The sequence below is a fragment of the Malus sylvestris genome, chromosome 12, assembly GCF_916048215.2.
Source record: "Malus sylvestris chromosome 12, drMalSylv7.2, whole genome shotgun sequence".
NCBI classification, from domain to species: Eukaryota; Viridiplantae; Streptophyta; class Magnoliopsida; order Rosales; family Rosaceae; genus Malus; species Malus sylvestris.
The window spans coordinates 31,116,455-31,138,186 of NC_062271.1; the positions used below are offsets into that span (position 1 = coordinate 31,116,455).

The 21,732-nt window shown below is 37.3% G+C and overlaps 2 protein-coding genes across 14 annotated transcripts in view; one reads left to right on the plus strand and one right to left on the minus strand.

The window, feature by feature from the left end:
- Positions 1 to 8,709: 8,709 nt before the first annotated feature.
- LOC126592561 (putative lysine-specific demethylase JMJ16) lies at positions 8,710 to 16,708 on the minus strand. Of its 5 annotated transcripts, none has more exons than XM_050258285.1 (13): positions 16,690 to 16,708; positions 15,943 to 16,003; positions 14,771 to 15,260; positions 14,581 to 14,655; positions 14,324 to 14,401; positions 13,642 to 14,160; positions 13,334 to 13,558; positions 12,672 to 12,833; positions 11,698 to 12,066; positions 10,132 to 11,476; positions 9,920 to 10,023; positions 9,559 to 9,756; positions 8,710 to 9,464 (listed from the first exon to the last, which is right to left on the minus strand). In XM_050258285.1, the coding sequence occupies exons 3-13, from the start codon at positions 15,074 to 15,076 to the stop codon at positions 9,132 to 9,134; spliced, it is 3,714 nt and encodes a 1,237-aa protein (XP_050114242.1). In that variant the 5' UTR covers positions 15,077 to 15,260; positions 15,943 to 16,003; positions 16,690 to 16,708; the 3' UTR covers positions 8,710 to 9,131. The 5 variants fall into 5 exon arrangements, with proteins under 5 accessions (XP_050114242.1, XP_050114243.1, XP_050114239.1 ...); XM_050258286.1 differs by lacking the exon at positions 16,690 to 16,708 and adding an exon at positions 16,467 to 16,630 and having other exon boundaries at positions 14,581 to 14,652; XM_050258282.1 differs by lacking the exon at positions 16,690 to 16,708 and adding an exon at positions 16,467 to 16,630.
- A 2,506-nt stretch (positions 16,709 to 19,214) lies between these two features.
- Positions 19,215 to 21,732, plus strand: part of LOC126592579 (uncharacterized) — a 31,629-nt gene continuing 29,111 nt past the window's right edge. The window contains exons 1-6 of one of the 9 annotated variants that reach the window (XR_007612708.1): positions 19,218 to 19,575; positions 19,961 to 20,138; positions 20,446 to 20,543; positions 20,639 to 20,684; positions 20,921 to 21,031; positions 21,616 to 21,712. Coding sequence is in view for 3 of the 9 variants with exons in the window: in XM_050258332.1 (XP_050114289.1) it covers positions 19,354 to 19,575; positions 19,961 to 20,138; positions 20,446 to 20,543; positions 21,616 to 21,712 (595 nt within the window). In the remaining 6 variants the exon portion in view is untranslated. Of the gene's footprint in view, positions 19,576 to 19,960; positions 20,139 to 20,445; positions 20,544 to 20,638; positions 20,689 to 20,920; positions 21,032 to 21,615; positions 21,713 to 21,732 lie in introns of all 9 variants that reach the window. The other 8 variants (XR_007612710.1, XR_007612706.1, XR_007612709.1 and 5 more) reach the window with 8 other exon arrangements.

Genomic DNA, 21,732 nt, shown 5'->3' on the forward strand with positions numbered 1-21,732 from the left:
GGTTCCAACTAGGTTCATATCATCGACGTATACTGCCACTATAGCAAATCCAGTATTTGATTTCTTAATGAACACACAAGGGCAGATGCCATTGTTGGCATATCCTTCTTTAATCAAATACTCACTGAGACGATTATACCATATTCGCCCAGATTGTTTCAGCCCATACAGTGATCGCCTTAATTTGATTGAGAACATACCTCATGGTTTATTAGTTACTTCAGGAAACTTAAGTCATTATGGGACTTTCATATATATGTCAGCATCTAATTCTCCATATACATACGCGGTGATGACATCCATAAGTCGCATGTCAAGTTTTTCTGAAATCACTAAACTTATTAAGTAACGGAACGTAATTGCGTCCATTACAGGAGAGTATGTCTCTTCATAATCAATTCCAGGTCTTTGTGAAAAATCTTGTGCAATGAGTCGTGCTTTATATCTTGCAATCTCGTTTTTCTCGTTGCGTTTCCTTGTGAATACCCATTTGTAACCTACGGGGTTCACACCAGGCGGGGTTTGGACTATTGGTCCAAAAACACTTCGATTTTCCAAGGAATTTAATTCTGCCTGGATTGCATCTTTCCACTTAGGCCAATCTTGTCTCTATCTGCATTCATCAACAGAGCGGGGCTCAATATCATCACTTAATACAATTTCAGTGGCTATTGCAAATGCAAACATGTCGTCGATGATTATTTCATTTCGATCCCACAATTCATTAGTACATGAATAATTTATGGATATTTCTTTGCTTTCATGTACTTTTGTCTCTTCAGGGACATGTGTCTCATTAAGGACATTTTCTTTTTCTGGAAGTATAGAATCATGAATTGTGGATTTATCATTCAATTTCTTTTCTTGAATGATATCATTTGGGTTCAACTGTGCCCTCATCTTTCTCTTTCAAGGGGCTGAATCTTTTGAACCTGAAGGTCTACCACGCTTTAGGTGTGCACTGGATGAATCATTCGCTACCACTTTATTTTGTCCAATAGGGACATCGATTCTTGCAGGTGCGTTTGCAGCTGGTATATGTGACTTTGTCACTTTCGAAGCATCATTAAATGTATCTGGCATTTGATTAGCGGTACCTTAAAGATGAACGATCATTTTCATTTCGTTTTCACATTGAGTGCTTCGTGGATCAAAATGAGATAAGGTGGGAACAACCCATGTCAGTTCTTGTCGTTCTTCTGGAACGGTCTTTTCTCCCCCTAACGACGGGAAAACTGTCTCATCAAAATGACAATCAGCAAAACGAGTTGTAAACATATCACCAGTCAAATGTTCCAAATATTTAATGATGGATGGTGAATCAAAACCCACATAGATTCCCAGTCTGCGCTGAGGTCCCATTTTAGTTCGTTGTGGCGGTGCAATAGGCACATAAACAACACAACAAAAAACTCGTAAATGTGAAATATTTGGCTGATGTCCAAACATGACTTGTATTGATGAGTATTGGAGGTTGGCTATGGGTCTCAGTCGAACCAATGATGATGCATGTAAGATGGCATGTCTCCATGCAGAGACTGACAATTTTGTTTTCATGAGCAGAATGCGGGTTATTAATTGAAGCCGCTTGATAAATGCCTCTGCTAAACCATTTTGGGTATGGACATGAGGAATATGATGTTCAACATCAATGCCCAATGTCATGCAGTAATCATCAAAGGTTTGAGACGTAAATTCACCAGCGTTATCAAGTCGAATGGACTTAATGAGATGATCTGGGAATTGTGCTCACAACTAATTATCTGAGTAAGAAGTCTCGCAAAAGCTACATTTCGAGTAGACAATAAGCAAACATGTGACCATCAGGTAAATGTATCAACCAAAACCGTAAAATATCGAAATGGTCCACAAGGTGGTTGAATAGGTCCATAAATATCCCCTTGAATTCTTTGCAAAAATGATGGGGATTCATCATCAACCTTTAGTTGTGATGGTCTAATTACCAACTTCCCTTGGGAACAAGCCTTGCAAGTGTTATCATTTGAGACATCAATGTGTCTGCTCAATAATGGATATTCATTAGAGTTGGTAATGATTCTACGCATCATGGTAGATCCTGGATGACCTACACAGTCATGCTAAAGCACGTAAACCTTTGAATCAATGAACTTCTGGTTCATGACAGTATATGCCTTAACTGTCTTTATGTATGTATAATACAATCCACTCGATAAACCATGCAACTTCCAATATACGCTTCTGGGTATCATTGGAGGTAATGCATAAATATTCCACATTTTCTACACTTTTCGTTTCAATGTGGTATCCATTTAGACGTATGTCTTTAAAACTCAACAAATTTCGAATGGATTGAGTATCATATAATGCATTCTTTATGGATAGTATTGTTCCATTGGGTAACCTAATTTGGGCTTTTCCTGAGCCTTCAATTACATCAGATTGCCCTGATATTGTTGTTACCTTTACTTTTGCAAGTACCAAATTTGAGAAATACTTTCGATCTCGAAGTATTGAATGCGTGGTTGCGCTGTCTGCAAGACAAAGGTCTCTGTCATTGCTCTTATTTTGAGAATAACCATAATTTTTATCTATGTTCTCTAACTAAAGAAAAAACAGTTTATTCATACTGGAATACTACTTTTATTGAATTGAAAATACGAGCATTAAACCACAAGTACAAATAACAAGAGTACATTAAATATAAATAATTCAATCGGACCCATAAACTTCATTTCCTATTTCATTGATAAAGTTTGTAGCATCCAGGTGGATTGTGTTTAACTGTCCTGATAAATTGGTCACTGGAGCAGGTGTTTCCATTGGTTGAGCCTGGTCTAAGAAATTGATCTCGACACCCTTCTCCTTGAAGGAGGCTTGATACAATTCCACCATATGCTTTGGGATGCGACAAATACGTGCACAATGTCCGTTGCCACCATACCTATGGCAACCTCCTTCAGGATTTCTAGGAGTGTTCATATGAGCTTTTCCTTTCTGACGATTTGCATTTTTAAAGCTCGGGCCTGGATTATGCCTTCTGGTTGTGAAACTAGACTCCATGATTCTTGCATTTCCCTTTCCACCGGCCTTGCTTGTGACCACGTCCTCGTTTGTAATTATTGCCACAGGAGGATATGATATTCCTTTAAAGGGAAGCAGCATTCATTTCTGGGAACGGTGCTGATCCAGTAAGTCGAGAATTATGGTTCTTCATCAGGAGCTCATTGTTCTGTTCAGCTACCAAGAGCACAGATATCAGCTGGTTGTATTCAGTGAAGCCTCACGCTCTATACTGCTGCTGCAGAAGCATGTTAGAGGCATGGAATGTCCTGAAAGTCTTTTCCAATAACATCTCCTTAGTAATAGTATCCCCACAGAGCTTCATCTGAGAGGTAATTCTGAACAACGCCGAATTGTACTCAGCCACTGACTTGAAATCCTGGATCCTTAGGTGAGTCCAGTCATAGCGAACTCTTGGAAGAATCACCGTTGTCTGGTGATTGTATCTGTTTCTCAAGGCCTTCCAGAGGACTAACGGATCTTCAACCATTAAGTACTTGCTCTTTAATGCCTCATCAAGATGGCGACGAATAAAAATCATAGCCTTTACCCGATCTTGAGAGGATGAGATGCTCTCTTCCCTGATGGTATCTCCAAGATTCGTTGCTTCCAGATAGATCTTGGTATCCAGTACCTATGTAAGGTAATTCTTTCCAGTAATGTCCAGGGCAGCAAAATCAAGCTTTGCTAAGTTTGCCATTTTCTTTTCTGAAAGAAAAATAAGGTGTGTAAGAACTTGCAATAATATGTGTTCTGGAAGAATATATTGTTAGAACTTCTGTTTCTTACAAATTTTTGATCTTCAGGCCAAAATGATAAGTACTTGAAACTTCAGGCTCGAGATTTACATGATTAATGAGAAGGGCAATTGTACTGCACCATTCTCATCGAAACAAGTATAGGATGAACGATTATTCCGCACTACTTTAAACAGCAGGAAAATTTAAATATGTAGAGCAAGGTGGACGATTATACCGCACCACCTAAAATTGCGATAAAATTTAAATATGCAAAGCAGGGTTGATGATTATTCCACACCACCTAAAATTGCGATAAAATTAAATAGCAGGTAAATTTAAATATGCAGGATATGGTAGGCGATTATACCGCTCCATATAAAATTTGTAGTAAAATTAGATCTGCAATCCAAGATAAGCGATGATTATGCACCATCTTGGATTGCATAAATAAACATTGAGTTAATAGTCAAGAGTTACACCAAACAAGAAATCAAAAATATAAGTAACAGTTAGGTTGAGAACTAGAAGTAAACATGGTGCAAAAAGTTCTTCGCGAGAGTATATCCAGCAATTGAGGCAGAGGAAGAAGAAGAACAGAAAAAACCTTAGAGGAAGCATTTTTTTTTTCTTTCGGTGAAGGGAAATGAGAAATAATTAGAGAGTCGTGCTGATAACGTGTTATAAATAGGTAAAATTTATAGAGATAACCTTTACTCTGGACAGGAACGAAGCAGTTGCAAATTATTATACCAACACAAGCTGTTGCAGAGGAAGTAATGTATATTATTGCTATTAGATGTTTTTCTCTTCCAAGTCTAATTTGATCAAATGTAGTGCTCTATTTATAGAGCAACCTCATAGGAAACAAACAAATGACACAATTAAACTTGTGAGTCTATACTATACACATTACTATACACATGTGGGCAAACATACCCATTATTTACAACAGTTTTTTTGTTTTTTGTTTTTTTTTTTACCTTTTTTTTTTGTTTTGTATCGTGGTGTGGGGATAAAACCTAGGACTTCAAGTACAAAGTAAATGGATGAGGATCCCATCCGGATCCAAATGGTGGGGATCCTAGGGATCCTCACATCCTAACCGTTCATCGTATATCGTGCGATCAGAAATCATTTGAATTTTATTATTTAAAATTAAACATAAATAGTACTTGACGAAAACTGACCGCATGATATACAATAAATATGAGGATCCTTAGGATCCCACCATTTGGATTCGGATGGGATCCTCATCCAAAGTAAATGCTCTTGACATGGGCTACAATTTCCTTACGTATCAGTTTTATAGCTTTTTATTTTTGTATACAAGCAATAATAGGGGGTGGGAGTCGATGAACTTGAAACTTCAGGTGTAAAAGTGAATACTTATAACTAATTGAGTTACAAGCTCTAACATCTCATGTAACTATGTCACGATTTAACTATATTTAATCATATTGAAGGTTTATGATCTATATTTTGTTTCCAGCCAGATGGATTATGATAAATCTTATCAGTATAGTACGATGATGAATTTTGTTCATAAAGTATTTAACATGTCCTTATAAGTGCACTCTCTGAAGCATATCAAGATAGGGTAATGTTATCCATACACTCTTTTTTACATTTTACATACCTTTCTCAATTTTCGATCGTCGAATCAAATGAATTGAAGAAGATCAATGAATAAAAATGAACAAAAAAAAATTATAGAATGTAAAAAGGAATGTGTGAAAAATACTACTCATCAAATATCGTCCAGTTCTAAAGCATCTCCTAAAAAAATATCCATTTTCCTGATGAATTAATAAAATCAAAAATTTATTTTTGCTGGAGTATAAAGACTTTTGCTTGCGTCTTATCGATCATTGTTTGGAGCAGACTCAGGTGATCAATATATTATGGGATCTAATTGGTTAAAAATTTATTGCTTTATGTTGATTTTCTTTTCTTCCAAGGTCCTAAAATTGGTTATAATTGTAGAATGGCCATTGCATTTCTTTTTTAGAAATGTTAACAGATTCTCTCAAAAGTATGACTCTTTACAGACTCTTTGCCACCTCACAATTTAAAGCACAATGTTTTTTAAAGTTTGCGCAAAAATTAATGCTAAACTGTTAGGTGACAGAGTCTATAAAAAATCTCACTTTTAATAGAGTTCCTTAGTATTTCTCTTTCTTTAAATGAGTTTGAATTAGGAGTGTGATATCCACACATCCATTTTTACTTCTCCCACACCTTTTTGGTTTTCGGCCGTCGGATCTGATGAATTGAAGAAGATCAACGGATAGAAATTGACAATGGGTGTGTGAGAAGTAAAAAAGAGTGTGTGGATAGCACATCCTTTGAATTAATAGATGAGAATGAGGGGGTTCCATTTTGCATATGCTATGAAACTGCATGCTTTTGGTTCTGCTACTACATATCAATAATATCATGCGTCTCATTGTTGACAAGAAACTTATTTTCTTAATGGTGCTTAAACTTCGAATGATTCTACGTATAACTAGGTATACCTCCTCCTCTCTATATATCTCTCTACGAGATGAGTTTTTCTACTGCGCATTAACGCCTATCATGCCGAACAGTCTAAAGTACCCAACATCAGCATAACGATACCCTTAAATAAGATTAGAATTCAATAACAATCTATTACTATATTACAAATCAATTCACGTCCTTTGACTAGGTATCACATAAGCTTAAATATTAAAATTCTTATTCTTCTTTTGCTTTGTCATTTAATTCGTCTTTGTGAGTGGGACATTAAAAAATATGTAAATAGATAAATGCACCGATATATATTATAACAATTAGCATACTTAAATTTTTGTATCGCAATATAGGTATGATAGAATATTATAATGAGCCAAAGTACCAACTACCAACATGTTTATATTGAAATACATTATAAAGAATTAGTGTACCTAAAATATTTGTATTAAACTGTCTGTACCTGACTATATCATAATGAATTAGTGTACCAAACTGTTTGTACCGAAATACATTTATAATGAGTTAGTGTTCACAAATATCTGTTTTGAAATACATTATAATAAATTGGTGTAGAAATTTGATTCACTTGTATAATGTCAAACTCTTCTATAATTTGTTTCCTTATATAAGTTACAACCATAAATTATTGATGCAAAATGCCAATAAAAAAATGAAAATTAATGAACATAAGGTAGACTTCGAAAAAGAAACATCATGAAATTACCAAATAAAAGAAAATTAAATGACATAAAACATAAATGATGGCAATTTGTTAAATAAATTAAAATTTTAATCTTGTAGCAAACATTCATCTAAATTTCATGTTATTTAAAAATTAAAATTTAATTTTCTATCAGATTAATTAGCAAATACTGGCACCATACGTGATTATAACAATGTCAGGATTCAGGTGCGCAAGAAAGCTCTTGCGTCTTGTCACGAACACACAGCAGGGTTTGAGCGGTGGGACCTCTCAGGGTGCGCCAGCTGGCGCAATTATCCAAGCGAGCCGTACCATCGGATGGGAGGGAAAATGAAAGGACCAAAAGATCCCCGCAATCTGCGGACTTCAGGTGGGCGACACGTCCGCCCTAGATGCGTGGTTCCCACCCCAAACAAGTGGATTCCCCCACGTGGACACCTGCGATGCGTGTCGGCAAGAGCGCGGTTATCTTCGCCCTCCCTAGGTCCCCTCGGTCAAACCTTCTGTTCGTTTCGGGGAGGGAAGGAGATTGGGCCACGTGGAGGATTTGGGACCGTTGGATTGGATCACTGTGTGTCCGTACGGGAAGGGTGAAATATTTCCTTCTTCGGCTGTCCAATTTGTCTGCTATTTAGTACTATTTATGTCTTTGGGGCTTTGGGAGGAGATGGATATCCATGTGTTGTGTGGACTTGCCTTTTAGTTGTGGGGACCATTGGATTCCTTCCTTCCTTGGCCTATTGTCTGTTTTTATTGGCGAGAACAGGACGATTGTTTGATTAGAACAGCTTTTACACTGTATGAGATAAGTGTAGCATTGATAAATATCTTATCACAACCGTTTTTATGCTTTTGTTAGAAATACAATGCAAATGACGTGGTCTGACCGATCATACACAAGTCTTTCATTCCATTTAGACATTCTCCTTAATAGTCTTTGCATTTCAATAGTTTAATTGCAATTTACTAATAGGGCATGTGGAGAATAGGACGATTGTTTGATTAGGGCAACTTTTACACTGTATGAGATAAGTGTGGCATTGAGAAACATCATATCACAACCGTTTTTATGCTTTTGTCCGTTTTTATGCTTTTGTTAGAATTACAATGCAAATGACATGGTCCGACTGATTCTACACAAGTCTTTCTCTCCATTTAGACATTCTCCTTAACAGTCTTTGCATTTCAATAGTTTAATTGCAATTTACTAATAGGGCATGTGGAGGTATGTAATATACAAATGTGGAATTAAAGTCTCAAGATTTGAAGTGCAATTTGTGTTTCCCACACAATGGGGAGGCCAACGTTTACACCAATAACCACACAATAGCTAGCTAACCCCTCAAGCCGGCAAAAATGATACTCTTATCACGTTTTTCATACCACATTTGTACCACATCTCTAATAGAAATGAGACCCAATGTGTTGGTGAGATCTACCTCTATTAGAAAAATGGTACATTTCAAAATTGTTGTAAATGTAGCATTACTCTCAAGCAAGAAGAATTCTGGTTCGTTCGAATAGAGTGTGGGGGGGGACCACTGGGTGAGCCAAGTGCTCAAAAAATACACATGATCCAACAATCGCACACAAAAAATTCTCTAGGATCCCTATCTTCGTATAGCACTTGTCACACACTCTTTTTTTTCCTACAACACTCATTACGAGCTCAACGTATGCTACCTCATATTACTCATCACGTGACACTAGAAGTAGCAATAGTGGGGATTTAGGGAATTTCGTTTTTATTTGTAATGGTCTTGTTGAACCACCATGTTCCATAATCCATTCCACCATCTACTCACAGCATTTTCTTTGCACGAGTTTCCTCAAGTGACAACCAAAACCAGGGGCGGGGACGGTACATTTTCCGGCAACCCACAACTACAAGAAACACTGCACGGACGCCAAATCGTCAAGTTGGAGTCATCCACCAACAATCCGAAACTTGTTCCGCGCTACAAACAGACATTCCGATGAAAGCAAAAATCTCCGGTGTCTACATAAGAATAAGCCTTTTTTTCTAGCACAAAGAATGAGCAGGTTGAGTGATAAATGTACAATACAACCTGGAATCAGTAAGTAGAATTTACAGTTAAAAACTGGCGGAGCAAGTTCGGTCTCTGATCGTTGTGAAACCAACAAATGCATCATGTGGGACGATTGTGAATCTCTTCGTAAAGAAGTCGTGTGACCAGGCCTCGACCAGCAGGTTGCCGATTGTCACTTAAAATGCTGTACAGTGAGTTCAATTCGTCTAGGTTAGCCTTCTTGAATAGGCCTCTGAGTGTTGTATCAACTCCAGCAGGGACGAGATCATTGTCGGAGGCCGCCTGATCACTTTTTTCCTTTGACATCGAATTGCAATTTTCACTACTTTCTTTGGATTGAGAGTTCCGTGGAATCTGTACTTGAAGTCGGGAGTAGGGACGAGAGTCCCAGTACTCAGAACAGACACGATTTCGATCCATTGCCTCTATGGCCTGTTCAAGAAAGCAAAAACGGAAACTCTAAGCCTCAATCCACGTGAGTCGTATCGAAGGAGAATTAACTGTTCTACTTCTCTGATAAATTTACCTGTACAATAGCTGGTGAAGTAAACCCAAACATTTCAAAGCCATCGAGACTCCCCGGTGGCTGCAAAGGAGGAAGGTTCATTTTTCCCAATTTATGTTGCCTCGTGATTTCTTGATTGACTCTCTCTCTCACCATTTCCCAGCATCTGTCAGCTGAATTATGTATGAAAACCTCACTTGGACAATGCTCCAAAGAAACCTAAAGGCAGAGAAAAATAACATAATAGATCAAGTAAATAACTAGCACGTTCAATCACAGTAGGTAGATATAGACAGGTTTTCTTGGATCATCACTATTAAATACTATTTTGCCTGGAGTTTATCGAAACTGTTCATGCTAAATACGGTGCTTTCCCCTATACCTTGAACAGTGGTCCACCCTGTCCGGCATCCAGTACTTCTGAGACATAATGACACATAACAGTTGGATCCAGAACACTCATGTGCCTAACCCGGCTCCTAAATCCTGCATCGAGCAGAACAAACATGAATTACACGAATGTTGATCTTCTTGGTTGGGACAGTATCTCAATTGCATTAGTCTCAACTTACAAGGAATGCAAATGCAGCTTACCTTTTGGAAAAATGGCTTGGGTGTTACACCATGACTTTCCAGATAGCACGACTCCAATTTCCAGAGGCTCAACAACGCAGGAGATTCTCCGCACCACCTTCGCTATTCGGGGACCCCTTTGGCGGTAATATCGGTCCAAATTGTTTTGGCTGGACGACGAAGTTCCAGTTGTCATTCGTACATTGTCTGCTAAAGTTGTATCGGCAATTCTTCCCATCTTTTCATGTCTGTCCTCATTCTCAAGTTTTACACTGGCACATGGCTGTGGGTCACTCCTTGAAATAGCAACTTTGTGTTCAATGATAGCACCAGTGTTTGGGCCACAATCTGCTTTAACAGAAACTATTTTGAAAGAGAGGTTTGGTGGATTAGATCCTAATTGTTCACCACGATCCTGTTCAATTTTCACGTGTACAGGGTGAGATGATGAATCCTTTTTTTCTCCACCAGGTAACGGACTGATAACTTTTTCACCCATCACTGCTGCATCAGTCCCTGGTGTATTCAAGATTGGTTCTCTATCAAAATTAGGAGCGCTCGCTATTCCATCCGAACTGACCAATCTCTTAGAAAGTTCTAACTGGTTAGCAGAAGATATCTCTTTCAAACTATCTGAAAGTGGCTTCGTTGGGTCGGCGTCTCCTTCATCGTCACTAAGAAGAATAACATCCACAACTGAAGCCATATTTCTCCCAGATACCTTTGCATCCGAGGTCACAGCATATGACGTGTCCTCTTGAGACAACTGGCAAACCTGCATTCTTGACTTGGAACTGTTAAGACCTGATTCTTCTCTTTTAACTTGAGCAAAAGTTTCTAATGCTTTCCTCTTCTGTTGCGAGGAAGTCTCAACAATGATCTCGGTTGAACTCATAGGACTCTCTTTAGAGATTTCTGTTCCTGGAGGATCCTTGAAGTGTGTGCTTTGCAGCTGTGATCTAACCTCTGTAAGTATATCACTTTTGGAGGAATAAGATATCTTACCAACTTTATTGTCTTTGGAAATATAAGAACTCAGAGCCAAACCAAGATCGAGTCTAGCCCATCTGTATACTGCACTCAACTTTCCTTCCAATGCCTCAAGAAGAATGTTTAGTTCATCCATATCATAACGAAAGAGGAAAAACTTGGCGCTCCAAGCACATGAGCAGAATTTCTTTGCATGATTTAAGCATGCATATCTATCTGGGGAACAATGATGACAACCAGCTGCTGACAGATGCAGATCAAAAAAGCATATGCTGCATTCCCTCTCATTGGTGGCATCAAAATTGTTTTCCATCTTCAATGCCTGTGAAGAAGTAGTGAGAAATTCTCTCCTTGCACGCTCTATCTCGACACGTGCCTAGGCAAAAATAATTATAGAATGTCAGGGGAAAACAGACATTTCAGCTATATAATGAGTGAATATTTGTTAGTAAAATAGCCAGTGCAACAACCAGATTACCCAAAGTATCATCAAATGAAATAAATATTCATACCCTTTACTAGAGTGGAGAGAGGGCGATGAAAAGACATCATTTTCCAAATAAGCAAGCACGGTAGTAACTAGAAAGCAGATTTTACCTTGAGTGTTTTTGCTAAGGTCCCATCCTTTCCACATACATCCTTCCACCTTAAGTTATCTGGAGTATTCTTCTTCAGTAAATTGAGTTCCCAATGTGCTTTCACCGCTTCCCTTGCTGCCCCAAGCAACAATTTATCATGAGAAATGGATGTCTTTCGTCCCTGCTCCTGGTATAGCTCTATAGCGATCTGCCCATGGGGCAACCAATCAACAGGAGCTACATTCACAGCCTCGGCACAATTAAAACCACAGTTGAACCCTGAGTGGTATGCTCGAGGAAAGGTCAAAACAAACTCTCCAGCATTCTGACAACATCTATACACAGGTACCCCCTCAGATTTCAGAATGGAGGGTGAAAGCTGTGTGACCTGCATGAACAAACAAAGAAAACGATCATGATATAGACAATTTCACAGAACAGATATTATGGTTGAAACCCTGCAGTTGTAACTTGTAAAAAATGACAACTAGCAATTGCAAATACAGATATTATATTTGAACCACAGCAGAAATGTAAAGGGTACAGAAGATCCATAACGGAAGTCCATCTTATATAGCACAGAACAGATGTAAGATAACTCAAGTGATAACTCAAGCTATCCATCTCATAAGTAAAACCAAGCCTTCAGTATTAAAGAATCTATTCCATAATTGCATGACAAAAAGGCTAGCTACGAAAAAGAGCCAACGAAGGGTACACCATTTAAAAATAAACTGTTATATCCTGATTACATATAGGTCTTGTCATAAATTAACCCTCAGTCTGTCTTTTCAACAAAATGCCAGGTGATATTTCTTCCAGGGAACCTTTGAGTGATGTTAAAATTTAGCCCCATATGGAGGTAACAAACACAGATCAGAAGCATATAACATAGATATTTTGCCGCATACTGGGACAAATGAGTAAATACAACCAGCTACAATCACTAAATCTCAAACAGCACATTAGCACAGACCAGGAGCTGTTACTCACCAGCTTATGAAGCAAGTCAGGTTGCTCTTCAAATAGGCCAGGGAGGTGCTTTCTCATTGCTTCTTCAAATTTACAGGCATCTTTACCAGGGATACCGTACCACAACTTTGGAGCACCCCAATGCATATAATTTAAAGAGTACAAGTGGTGATCTTCAACATGCTGTTCTCGGAAACAAAAAAGGAAGAGGAATCAGCCGTCAATAATATGTCTCACATATACAAGCTATGGCCTCATGCAAAAATATGAAATTAGCTGGCTGCATGAAATGAATGCAGACATTGCTTTCAAAGAACCATCGAGGTTTTGATTAATTAGGAATGAATAACTGGAATTTGTAATCCCAAGTTCCCAACACCTTGAGATTTGAAACACTCCACCATTCACCACTTGCAAACATATCTCAAAACAAATCCAATTGATAGAATGTGGTCAATGGACAATGAAATGAAAACCAGAATAGTGAATCTTCACACCTAACATAGATTATTTTACTTTCTTATTGCAAAATAAGTTGGTCAAGATGTGATTTATAATATTACATCCCACAAAATACATGAGAGACTCGTGCTAGCACATGCAATATGCTAGCAGGGGTTGACCATATGATGAGTGGTGGTGACAGATGATCAATCTGTTACTAGGAAGAAAAATTGTCTTACCCAGCAAAAGGAAGAAAAGCACATCCCTATGTATAACCATGGCACCAGAACACCAGATATATCACTGCTTTCATAAGAAAGAACAGATCCAGTAAGTCTGGGAAAGTTGTTCAAGTTCCACCCTGAATTTATGTACTGCTCTTCTGAAGGAAAAGCATCCTTACTGGATTTCTTGGGAAAGCCACTGCCAAAAACTCCAGTTTCCAAATCAGCACCATATAGAACCTAGAGCACATTACGAGCAATATGGTTAGGGTAATATGAGAGAGAGAGAGAGAGAGAGAGAGAGAGACTGGTATTGCTCGTACCTCAATTTCTTCAGTAGGTCTCTCTACCATCCGCCAATATTCACCCTCAATACTGCCTACAGATGGCTCCCAGCACTCTTTAAGTTTAGCAAAGTTACCTCCTATACTAGGAACATGTTCGTTCTTGCCAAAGTATTGAGCCTTGAAATCATCAGCATATCTTTCAAATGCTTCTAGAGTAAACTCTGGTCCAGGTTCAAACCCAAACCGTTCAGCCTCACAACCTCCATCATCCTCAGATCCTCTGCCACCACTTTGGCGATCAGCCCCCATCCGTGTGCATCTTCTTCTTTTCTTCCTCATATGACTATGGCTTTTAGGAACCTTTCTCATTGAATCTCGATTTTGCAGTTTATCGACTCTTTGAACTCGAGTAGAAAATTTAGAGGCACTCCAAATAGGTTTTTCCTTGAGTGGACAGGGAGGTCTCCAAGAAGAGGGAGGAACAATGCGACAAATACCATATGGTTCGGCTTTAGCGCGTATGCTTGCTATATATTTCAACGTGTCTTTGAACTCCTGAAATTAGGTAGCAAACTGAGTCAGAAAGCCGATTTCTTCAAAAATGAAAACCTTTTTGAAAAAAAAAATCAACTTTTTAATTTACAAGTAAGATGAGTAAGAATAGGTCAACAAACTCCAAAACTGTAATAACTCAAATTCCACAAGTAATAAGTTGCACCTCCTCAGTAGGTCTGAATACAGGAGCGTTCTGAAGGTCCCGCCTTTGACCCTCCAGTGGATGCCATCTTGCAGAGACCTGTTCAAACACTTAATCATCAATTCTATAACTTTGAAGGCAGAACAAAAAACCAAAACCCCAGACAGTTTGTCGATTCACATAAGTAAGGTGAAAGCAAGATACTTATGATAAAAGATTACAAAGGAACCAAGCAAATAGAAGGGTAAGAGTAAAGGGTGTGAAGTTTGAAGATTAACCTTTTGGCAATTACTACATTGTGGACATCCGCGTACAACCCCCTTGGGAAGAACAGATCTTGGGGGACAATTCTGCTAAAAAGAAAAAAAGGTGGTACATGAGAAACCATCTACATGTACAGAATTCTTGTAGAGAAATGGCATATAAATGATTAAAACCCATAAAATCAGGGGATATTTGAAAATTTACGTGTTCAAGTCGGTCTGAATCAGACTCATCCTCTGACTTGTTATTTCGCCCATGGTTTATGCATTGTCTGCGTCGAACAGACCTCTTTGCAACCTCGCCATTGTCAACGTCAGTTTCCATCTGAACTGACTGTGAATTGGAAGGACTAGCAGTCACTGAGCAACTTATTCTGTTTTCAATATCTTTTTTCTCACTTTCATTTATCCTTTTTAAGCTGAAAGGTGCAAATGACTCAAATCCGGGTGGAACTGAAGGAAACTCCTCGTTATCATCTTTTATGCAAACTCTCATGAGTTCTGTCCCCATACTACCGTGATATTAAAACCGATAATTTTCCAATCTGTTCATCTACGTGGAAAGAATCAATCTTTATGAAGTAGGATGATCACTTATCTTCTGGCTTATGAACCACAATATCATGAAATACTGCTCCTTTGCATCCCACTACTAAGTCGAACCAGGTAGGCTTGCAACAAACCAAAGATTTTGCCTGCAAAATCGAAAAACAGACATCTTAGGGTTTCAAAAGCATGCTTCAGTAAACCAAGTTTCTTTGGCTTCATTAGCATTAACAGACTTTGGGTACACCAAATTCAGCACAGAGGACTGAAACTATAATATATTTTCCAGAGACGTTGCTATTCACACTAACATCAGTTTCTGAACAAAAAGATATTTTCCAGACACCTTGCATGACGGCGTGCGTTCGAACGCCGTCGGTGGCTAATCTAACGTCTAATGTAACAAAATCTATCTATCGTTTGACCAAAAAAAGAAAGAAAAAAAAAACGAACACGCAACAGTAATATCGTATTTTAGCAGTTGAAAGATATTGCAGCTGAAGATCATACGTATCAGCTCCATTAAATTTATGATCCGATATCAGAACGATCTCATACATAACTATCATCACAATACACAAATGCATTCATGAAAACAAACAAATTAATCAGATGATCAGACATTATGATAATTCCATTAAATATCACTTGAAATTTCTTAATTGAATTGAAATATTATTAAATATATCAAATTAATCGGTAAAAAACACCAGGCATTTGTAATTTATCCATAATTTTGTAGCACCAGACAGAATTACAGATACCGATAAGATTGCCCAAAAAGTCAAACTACAAGAAAATAAATTAAATTAAAATGAAAGTAGGGCTTACATCGTGATGATCCAAGATTCTGCAATCCCCACTGAGCTCAATCCAGCTCAAACTTCAATCACTACACCCAGTATTTGCAGAAACCAGATCAATTCAACAAAAATTGATTCCAAAAATTAACTAAAAAAATAAATTAAATTCAACAAAAATTTCAAATCCGTAAGAAATTAAATCTGATTGAACAGATCTAAAAACCCTAACCCTAATTCTAACACCAGAGAGACAGAAAGCAGAAAGCACTTTTGCCACAGAATAATTGGTCTGGGATGGGTACCCACCCCCATCAAATTCATAAATGACAATCAAGGCCAACCTCTCAAAGTTCAAACCGCCTTGAATTTCATCTGAGACAAGTTAAGCAAAATCCAGAAACTGTGGGCAAGGGCAAATCTGGAAAAAGAAGGACAAAAATTCTTGTACCAGAATTTGGGGCTAAAATTCCAAATTTGGAGGAAACCCTAACCCTATTAGGCTTGGAAATTGATTCAGTGCCATTTAATTTTTGTTTGGTGCAAAGTCAGTACCTTTTTATTAAAGCTGACAAATAACAGATGATATGATAACAGTTGGGTCTTCTGAAAAATCATTTGGAAATTAAAATCTAGGGTTTTTAATTTTCCTTTTTTCTGGGAAGAAGAGTTTTGGGGATATTGTTTATGTGATGTTTTTTTTGGATAAATACCGGATTTGGATTACTTTGTGATGTAAAAAAGTAGGTGAATTTATTTTATTTATTTTAATTATTACCTGAGTTTGGTTGGTCCGTTGCTTCGGGATTCCGTGTAGAAACCAGCAAGATTTTATCGAACGGCAAAATGTTAAATTCCATGGGCGCCCTTGGGAATAACACGTTGTTTCGTGCTAAATGAAACAATGTGTGACCAATTGGGGCTTTAGACACAGAGGTCAGGAAGACTTACCGATGCATTTTAGTTTTTGTTGATTAGTATCGCATAATTCATTAGCGTTAGAAATCAAACTCATAACATGTTATGCGAATGATAAACATGAAATTCCTTTCAACTACTGGATCGCCCGTGTTGACTTTTTTATACTTTATGTTTGGTTGTTGAGGTATGAGAAGAATTACTTGTTGTAATGAAAAATTGAATTGTTATTAGTACTTCAAAAATCTCATTCTGCAGTTTTCAATAAAAAATCGTGCTTGTCAAGATAATTAATTTTAATGTATGTTCATGTATTTACTGTGCTGATTTAATAAAAGCTCAGTTTTCTTTTACTTATATTGTTCTTTTTCCAATGAAACCTTCATATGTTACGTTCTTATATATTTTCTCGATAAATTAATTTCAATCGCATATATAGCATGTGACATTAATTTCGTTTATTTAATATAAGAAAATGACTTTATAGTATTGAAAGTATAATAGTATAAATTATGGACTCATTTAGAAGTACTTTTAAAATAATTAAAAGTGTTTGAAGATAACATGTTGTTTGGTTCTAAAAACACTTGAAGTGCTGCTTTTACAGGATTTACTTGCGTTTTACTAAAATATGGTTCTAAAAATATTTTCACCAAAATTTTTTTAAATCATTTTAAAAATATTTTCAAACGAACTAGTTATCATTTTTAACGGATTTTAATTAGCGTTGTTAAAGACGTAGCCTTTAATGATTTCAAACACTCAAAATTACCCAGAAAATATATATCAAAACGATTAAGCATCAAGACAAGTCAATTGAACGTGTATAATTGGTGACCCTCTAAAACAAGTCATTTGATTGGTCCTAATGGTTGATCCCTTTTATTGATCACTTTGATTGGAGTAAATATTTAAAACAAGAAAAATATTTTATTCCCAACTTGGCCTTCTTCCACGTTTGATACAGTCCACACACGAAGAACTCACGCGTGCAAGGGGCTTTGTATTTTAACATGTAAGAAGTTTTATGGTTTTTGATAGGAAAATGTCTTTGAATACCAATAACAATCTCGTGGAAAGATTTTCTCATGTACGTGAAACAAAAGACGACACATAATATGTCATAATATAGGCAGATTCACTTAAAAATTAAAACAATATTTGACTTATCCTGTCTTTGTTTTTTTGGGTACTCTAACAGATACTTCTGCAGCATATCAATCTAATATCCTTATAATTCAAGTGTATACTTACTCAAAACTCTTTTATGTTCTAGGCCAAACCTCAATTTTCTCTTCATTCCTCTTATTGCAATGCAACCTTCACTACCCCTCCTTATTCTATCAAATTTTCTTTAGCTTTAACTTATACTTAAAAAAAAAATTCTTGTTTACTCCTAACATCATATTCAAGTTTCTGGGTCTGTATAATGTTTTTAATTCTCTCGGTTGAATTTGTGGTCTTTCGATTTTTATGCAAATTACTCAATTTATCATGTTTTGAGTTTAAATTACCTAGCATGTGAGAGACCTCTATATCCATAAAATCCTAACTCCGTCACTGATCACAATACGAATAAAAACATTAAAAATGTATTTTATAATTACTTAATATTATGATGACACGTAATACAATGGCTTGGTTTCCACATACATGAAAAACAAAATTCCAACCCCGTGACCTTATGCCCCTCAAAGTAAGACAAAAGACATTGTTCATAAGAAAAATGGTTTCTTTCTGTTTACGACACATAGTTATAGTACTATTATTCATTCATTGGTGATTAGTTGACCATAAAAAAAAACGAGTGTCTCACAATTGTTACATATCATGATTAACACATGGCCATGAATATGAAATATTCATTTAGTGGTTATGCATACGGGGACCCAATTAGATGTTATTGACACCATTTATGTTTGAGTCATCCTCTTACAAGGCAAACTAGGTATCAGACTCACATTTACATTGAGTCACACCATAAGCTATCTAGGTATCAGACTCCCATCTATGTTTGAGTCGTCCTCTTACAAGGTGAAAGGAAATATCACTAGATCATAAGACTAGTAACAAAGTGTTTCTAGACAACCACAAGCATATTTGGGAGTGCTTTAGAAATAGCTAAAAACAACTCCACGAAACCAACAAGCTTCTAAATATATTTACCACAAAAGGTTTGAAAGTGTTTTTAGATTTTTATTAAAAATTTAGACGTGCCTCTAAAGCTAACAACGCTTAAGCATTATTGTTTTCTGTCAAAAAGCATTTCTAAACGAGTTCAAAAGTATTATCGGGCCTTCTGGCCGACCTGCTCTTTTGTTGAATGGGTCTCTCCTTTTGTTTTGTATGGGGTTTCTGTTGGGCTTTGGTCTTGTAAAATTATTTTTTTTCCGTAAAAATCGGCGTGAGAAATACCGTCAAAAGCAAAAGAGCAAAGCTCTAGAACTCTCTGAAATTACGATCCCGATTGCCCCCAATTCGTACCATTCAAAACCCTAGCTTTACCTTTATTCCGATATCGGCCATGGCGAACCCACCGTCTTCCTCCGCAGCTCCTCCATTGACCTCTTCCCAATTCACATACGCGAATGCCTCGTCGTCATCGTCCTACTTCCCCATGCCCTTCCACCTCCAGCAACCCCAGTACCCCGCGCCTTACGCCGTTGCAGCGCCACCCGCTCCGTCCGTCTACCCGGCCCCGGCTCCGGTCGCCGGTGTCTACTCTCTTCCTCAGCAGTATCAGCAGGTCTGTTTTCGGGACGCGTCTTTATGTGCATTTACACTTATATGCATACTCATACGCTTAGGGTTTGATAATTGATGTCTTTGATTTCTTGAATGATTGAGAATAAATAGAATGGGGTTTTTCTTCGGTTCGAAAATTCGTATGCTTTAGTGAAAAGTATGATTTGTGTGGAAACGAATTCATGTTATTTTTGCTTTTAAAGAGCTATAATTTTTGGGATTCTTGTTTGAGGAACTACTGCAATTTGAAAATGTAGAGAAAGACTTTTTGAGATTTTCAGTTTTGAAATAAGTAATGGAGCTACGTATCATTTTTTGCTAATTTAGGGGAAGTTGTTTGGTGTGTAAGTTTCATGTGCATAATTTGTTTTAGTGTAAATGAACAGGCTCAGCAGTTGTTTCAAAGGGATGCGCAGACGATTACACCTGAGGCTCTCGAGAGTGTGAAGGCTGCTCTTGCAAACAGCGAAATTGAGCACAAAGCAGAAGCTAAGAAGAAAGCTATCCCTCGTAAAGCTGCTGGGCAGGCTTGGGAGGACCCAACTCTTGCAGAATGGCCAGAAAGTATGTGTGGTTTCATAATTAAATGCTCTTTTATATAATATTTGTTATAGTTCAATTCCATGATTGTGTCCCGTTTCAGTTTATCTTCTTTGAAGGTTTCCCTTTTGGCTACTTAGTTCACTGATACACTAGAACTGTGAGACCTTGTTAAATTCCTACTCTTCATGGGATTCAGTAGTAATTTTAGTTTTTTGGATTCTGATCAAGTTATTCTCTCACAAGAATGGCATTTTTTGTTTTACCTGACTTTTCTTCAATTGAATGCATACTTATGCCTTACAATTCTGTTGGGTTTTGGCTTTTGCAGATGATTATCGACTTTTTTGTGGCGATCTTGGTAATGAGGTGAATGATGATGTTCTTTCAAAAGCATTTTCACGATTTCCATCCTTTAACATGGCAAGAGTAAGTGTCTGCCTCATCTCCTTTGTTTTTCCTTAAAATTCTTTTATTATTATAAATTGTTTGCTTGGTGTGAACTTCTTAAATTTTATCTTCAGATTTTTATATGAAGAGCACAAAGCACTTTGTTTTATTCATTCTAAGGTAGGTCTCATCTGCTGTTTATATTTTGGTTGGAACTTGGATGTGTAACCGTACAAGTAGCTACAAGTTGCATATTGGAATGGTCTAAGTTGTCATGATGCATTTTTTCATTTTACTTCTAACAACATTTGAGTGTAAGATGCCTACTGACAACCTACATCAACTTATGCGATTTTTCAAGCACTTATTTTGAGATCTCAAAGTTAGTTAAAATCACTTTTGACCATTAAATATAGGTTGGACAGCTGGAATCAACATTTGGAGGTTGAGTTGGTTGAAATTGACCTGACTCACAGGCGACCTTGAATTATTGCTTGTTGGGTCGATATGAACGAATTTGGAGTCAGGTTAGTGAACCGATTGAGCTTCCAAGCTGGTTCAATATTTTGATATTATTATGAACCTTAGGGGTTGGTGTGAAGCCCTGCTTTTGGGGCTTGGAAAGATTGTACTCTACAATAATTTTTGTTGGTCAATGAAATCTGTGTGAGAACTTTGAAATTTTCTTTCTACCTATGACCGTAAAAAGAATTAACGACTTGAGTTGAATACTGTTTAACCCCTACATTTCATTGCCGCTGTGGTGGTGTAATGTGTGTGGGGGTGATTGGAGTGTGGTATTTGGCTATGGGGATCCTAGCTAGAACACCGTAAAAAACTGTACAGGGTACTTTGTTTTTTCCTTCAGTATGTAGGTGCTTTGCTTAATGTTCTCATTTTTGTGTGATATTTGGTTGGTAAGAGTGAGCCGTAATTGTCTCAGAATCCAATTGTTTTCCTTATTTTGACTGTGCCCGCATTCTTATAACCTTTTGTGGATTTTGCTGTTTTTCACTACGTTTTGATTCATCTACTTCTCATAGAATTTGTGAATTTTGACTGTGATTGAAATCTTGAAACTTATATCTGTCTGCTTTGTCACCATCTCTAGGTTGTCAGAGATAAGAGGACTGGAAAAACCAAGGGCTTTGGATTTGTTAGCTTTGCCAACCCATCTGACCTGGCCGGAGCACTAAAGGAAATGAATGGTGAGTAAAATATTTACTCG

Excerpts from the sequence above, each read along its gene's own strand:
- LOC126592561 (XM_050258285.1), bottom strand. The coding sequence starts at position 15,076 with ATGGGGACAGAACTCATGAGAGTTTGCATAAAAGATGATAACGAGGAG. Across the intron at positions 12,834-13,333 it reads GCTTTTCTTCCTTTTGCTGG|CATGTTGAAGATCACCACTT; the intron begins GTAAGACAATTT and ends TTCCGAGAACAG. Across the intron at positions 10,024-10,131 it reads CCAAGCCATTTTTCCAAAAG|GATTTAGGAGCCGGGTTAGG; the intron begins GTAAGCTGCATT and ends TGCTCGATGCAG.